Below are 4,809 nucleotides of genomic sequence, written 5' to 3'. Positions count from 1 at the left end.
TAATTATTAAAAATTGAAAAATTTACCAAATTATCTAGCAATTTACTTTTTCTACCCCATACCCCACACTTATTTCATACAATGCCCTCATTCTATGCTTAAACTAATATAAAAATTAAGAGAAGGGAGAAAAAGGAACAGACTCCCCTGGGATAGTGGCCTAATCATCTCCAAAAGTGTGGAAAAAAATGTGCATCTTGAATACAAACTTTGAGAAATAGAAACTTGGATCTTGAACACGCGAGAGAAGTAATGTACCGGCAAAATATGGAATCAAGTCTTCAATCTTTAACAAATGTGGTGCTGAAAAACGTACAAGATGAATAGAACAATGTGGAAAAACATACGCCACATTGCATGGTAGAGAAAATGAGCCATGATTATCTTCATAACAATCCCAAAAAGAATGGTGGTGAACCACATAATGAATATGGGAAATAAGGCTCTTTTGTGAAAATGGTAAAGTCACGACGTGAGTTTATGAAGATTCATGTCATGAATTTGATTGGAAATGGGTTCTGGAAAGTCACCAAACTCTGACTCATGAGGTGAATAACAAAGGGGTCACGACGTGAAAACTAGAAACCGATAAATATTTTTCATCCAATCTTTCTTTCAATTCTTATATTCAACCCCATGTTTTAATGGATTAAGACTCTTCTAACCCTATTAATTCTGACTCTCCTCTCTAACTTTCTTCTCACTTGACTCACCCCACACTTAATTTAAATTATGGGTCTCGACTCTCGACTTTAAACACTCCCCGCTAAACATATATGCACTCATATCTCGACATCCTTTGCATGCACTCCTAGCAATGCTGAAAAATAACAACCAAGAAAGAGAAAAGAAAGTAACATAATACCTTACTAGTTTTACAATCCAAAACAAGTAAAAATAAAAACAAAATAAAACTAAAATAATAAAACTAAAATAAACGATCAATCATCCTCGTCATCCTCATTCACCCCGCTAGTGCCCGCTCTGTCGCCCCTTGGCATCCACAATTCTTCCCACGTAGGAATATAAGGGCATTGGGGTTGCATGGTGGTTGGTCGCACCACATTCATATGAGAGAACATGGCTTCAATTATTTCGGTGTTATAAGTCATCCCACCGCGTAAATTATCCAAGTAAGAACCCACCTAGCTTTGGAACGGGTCGGTGGGTATTCCACCCTCATATGGCTGGGATCGTCCCATCTCCCCTTGGGTTTGCACGTTTCCTCTTCAAGGCCTCAGTTGTTTCTCGGGCTCTTCAGCCGGTTGATCCTCACCCTCACTATCACTGTGCAGTATCCCATAATGCATGCCATAATTAACCACAACTCGCATGGTCTCAAGATAGCCCATAGAAAATTCGTTCCCTTGTTTACACGTAAGTGTCCGTGTAACTGCGCGGATGAGCACGCCATAAGACTTGGCTAAGCGGGTGACAAAGTAGCCACCACAGATTGGGCTCCCGGTTTGGGAACTTACTGCATACTCTACCAAGTAACGAGATAAAAAGTAGGGAAGATTGCAACAAAACCCCGGTTGTAAAATAGACCACAAGAAAAATAAATTAATCTTTTTGACCTTATCTCCAAATTTCTTATGGTGGATGGAAAATGTGATTAGCCTGTGCAACAAACGGTGAATGGGTGATTTGATGCTGCTTTCTGGTGACACACCGGAGTTGAAAACACCAAAAGCGATATTGGTCCAAAACTCATATCTCGTCATTTCTCCGGAATAAGTAAGGGCAACCTCCTGTAAGAACATAGAAATCTCGGGGGTCACAGTCTCTTGGGCCTTGTATAAACCGATCCTCCATGAGAATTCTACCAAACTACACTCTCTATACTCCCCATCCAAACGAAAGACCAATGCTTGTGAGTAGTTAGGGTCTTGGACATTTTCATGGAACACCACAGTAGAAAAGAATTCAACACACAACTCCTTGTAAACCCTTTCCTAGATGGCGAACAAGTGACTCCATCCCTTGAATGTAAATGAATACCCGTTTCCTATAAAAGTTTTGATAAGAAACGGGTTTAGTCTTTCAACTAGTCCAACCTTTCGAAGCCTTTGCCAATTAATTGTTGGGGCAATAGCAAAATCCCTGTTGTGTAACCATCCCAATCTAGTGTTGTATCGGGCGAGCATGTCCCTAGATATATTCGTTGGGAATACGTAAAACAGGTGCAAATTAGCAATTCCGCCTTGGACGTTACTAGCCTCACGTCTAGGTGCCATATTCCTGCAAGAATAAATAAGCAACTAAAATAAATCCAAATATCCCATATATTAGCTAATTCTTAGAACAGTTTCTGGTGATGCACCAGACTCACGTCGTGAGTACTATAAAACTCACCTCGTGATTCGTTATTCATAGCGAGAAGGGGTCTTAAAATCAGAAATCGGGACTTAATCTTGTTGTTAGGATATACTCACAAACCATTTTTAAGCACAATGAAGTAACATATGATGGATGAATAACTCATGTTGGGCAAAATTTTGATATTTAAGCATATGAAAAAGCCTAGCCCCTAAATCAATAAACTAGTGAAAATCAACCGAAAGAAATGCAAGATGTTTACCTTAAAGGAGAGATTACATAAGCACAAGAGTAAATTGTGTTTGAGTAAGGCCAAAATCGGATGGAGGGGACCAGGGGACCATCTTCACTTTGTGAAGATAGGAAAGTGATTTGGTTAAAGGATTCTTTATCTTTTAATCTGCGGTCCCGTGTTCTTTTTGGATTCACATCGTGAGTCTTTACGAACTCATGTCGTGAGTTTTTGTGGGCAAATGTATTTGGGCCATTTAATTACACAATAATGGGCTAACATATTCAATTGTTTAAAATTTCCAACCCCGTATGTTTTATGGGCTCACGAGGTGAATAGTATCGAACTCACCTCGTAAGTTATGTCTGAAAAAAATCAAGCCTAATTGACAATTCTTTTTAATTGCTACTTAATTTAGGAACCCCACACTTAACTTTTACCACTTAATTTGGATGATTAGATTATTGAATGTCTAGAAATGCAAAAACTAAACTAAATGCATAAAGGAAAGAAACTTCAAACCGAGCTCGGGTTGCCTCCCGAGAAGCGCTTCTTTTTCAAGGAGTCGTAAGTCGGACTTCGTGCCTCCTACATTGAGTCATCTGAAGAGTCCACCACTAGGATCTTTTGTTCCTTGAAATGCCTTTTGTAAGCTTGAACTCGTCTTTTGTACGCCTTTTTCAAATTATCCTTTTTAGCTTTTACCTCGTCTCCATCAACCTTACGTTTGGTCCCTTTAGTTTCTTCCTTGCACTCCATAGCATCCTTCTCTTCTTTCACCACTAGATTTGTTACTTTTGAAGTAACCTCCTCTTCATCACTCGTCATCTCATCATCATCCTTGCTCACCCAAGAAGTTGGACTCGCGTAGGCAATGACTTCAACTAAATACGGAACAAAGGCTCTGGGTTTTGTTCTTTTAACTTGATGAATTGTCTTGATTTCTTCTTCCATGAGCTTCTCTAATTCTTCAATTTCATTCTCTTCATCAATGTTGAAAACCTATTCTTGAGCATGATCCCCTTGAAAGCCATTTTCTATCCCAAAAATTTCCTTTTCATTACCAACCCTCAAGGTGAGCTTAGACTCGCCTATATCAACAAGGGCTCCAACAGTGTTAAGTAACGGGCAACCAAGAATAATCGTTACATTGGGATCTTCTTTCATATCCAATACCACAAAGTCTATTGGAAAAATGAATTTCCCAATTTTTACTAAAATATCTTCCATAATGCCCCTGGGTTGTGTCATTATTGTAGCCTTCAACTTCTGAATATCCAACTTCTGATAAAATGAATAAGGAATCAAATTTATGCTAGCCCCAGAATCAGCTAAAGCATAAACCTTCATGTTGTTCCCAAATTCGCATGGAAGGGTGAGTCGTCCAGAATCCCCCATCTTCTTAGGTATGTCTCCCAATACTACCCTTGAACTTTGCTCACTTAGAATAACCTTAGAATTCTTCTTTAGTTGCTGACGAGTGTCTATCAAGTCTTGTAAAAAAAATTCATATTCGGGAATTTTGGATAACGACTCGACAAAGGGAGTATTAATCGGGATACCCTTCACGTGCATAATAAACTCTATATGCTCTCTTTCCAGTGTACTAATGGCAGCTCAAGAAGGAAACGGAAAAGGTGGTTGATAAACTGAAATAGAGACGGAATTTTTCTGTTTAGACAGAGCCAACGACGTGAGCATAGCGGGCTCACATCGTGAACTCGGTGTTCCAACAGTTTCTTCATTTTCGAGTCTTGGCTTCTTTGGCTTTGGATTGGGCTGTTGTGGCTCTACTTCTAATGCTTCTAGGAACTCATATATGGCCTCTTCTTCAGTATATATGGCCATTAAGTGAGATTGGGTCTTCTTTTCAGGATTTTTCGGGGACATCTTCTCATGAACCAAAGTGGTTAGTTGACCAAGTTGCACTTCGAGATTATTGATGGAGGCTTGTTGATTTTTTTATCAACTCTTGCTTTTCTATCATCAATGCGTGATTATTCTTCATCAAAGTTCTTTGTTCACCAATAGCAGAATCAACAGCTTCGTGATTCTTTTCTGAAGCTTCCATAAACTTAACTAACATGGTCTCTAGATCGGGTTTCTTCTTAATTGGTGGTTGTTCTTTTTGGTAGAAGCCTCTGCTAGTTTTTCTATATTTTTCTTCCTTTTGCTTCTTGTATTCATCATAGGGCAGCCACTCTTTCTTTGGTTTCCTCCAATCTTCATCATACTTGTTGATGAGATATAAATTCTCT

At 39.0% G+C, this 4,809-nt stretch overlaps 1 protein-coding gene across 1 annotated transcript; it reads right to left on the bottom strand.

Moving 5' to 3' along the window:
* Positions 1 to 3,553: 3,553 nt before the first annotated feature.
* LOC145046232 (uncharacterized) lies at positions 3,554 to 3,949 on the bottom strand. Its single transcript, XM_078994529.1, has one exon. It carries the CDS (start codon positions 3,947 to 3,949, stop codon positions 3,554 to 3,556), a length of 396 nt encoding a protein of 131 aa, XP_078850655.1.
* Positions 3,950 to 4,809: the final 860 nt, after the last annotated feature.

Source organism: Lactuca saligna, chromosome 5, assembly GCF_052625555.1.
Source record: "Lactuca saligna cultivar CGN05327 chromosome 5, ASM5262555v1, whole genome shotgun sequence".
NCBI lineage: Eukaryota > Viridiplantae > Streptophyta > Magnoliopsida > Asterales > Asteraceae > Lactuca > Lactuca saligna.
This window is presented reverse-complemented; position numbering and strand designations above follow the sequence as displayed.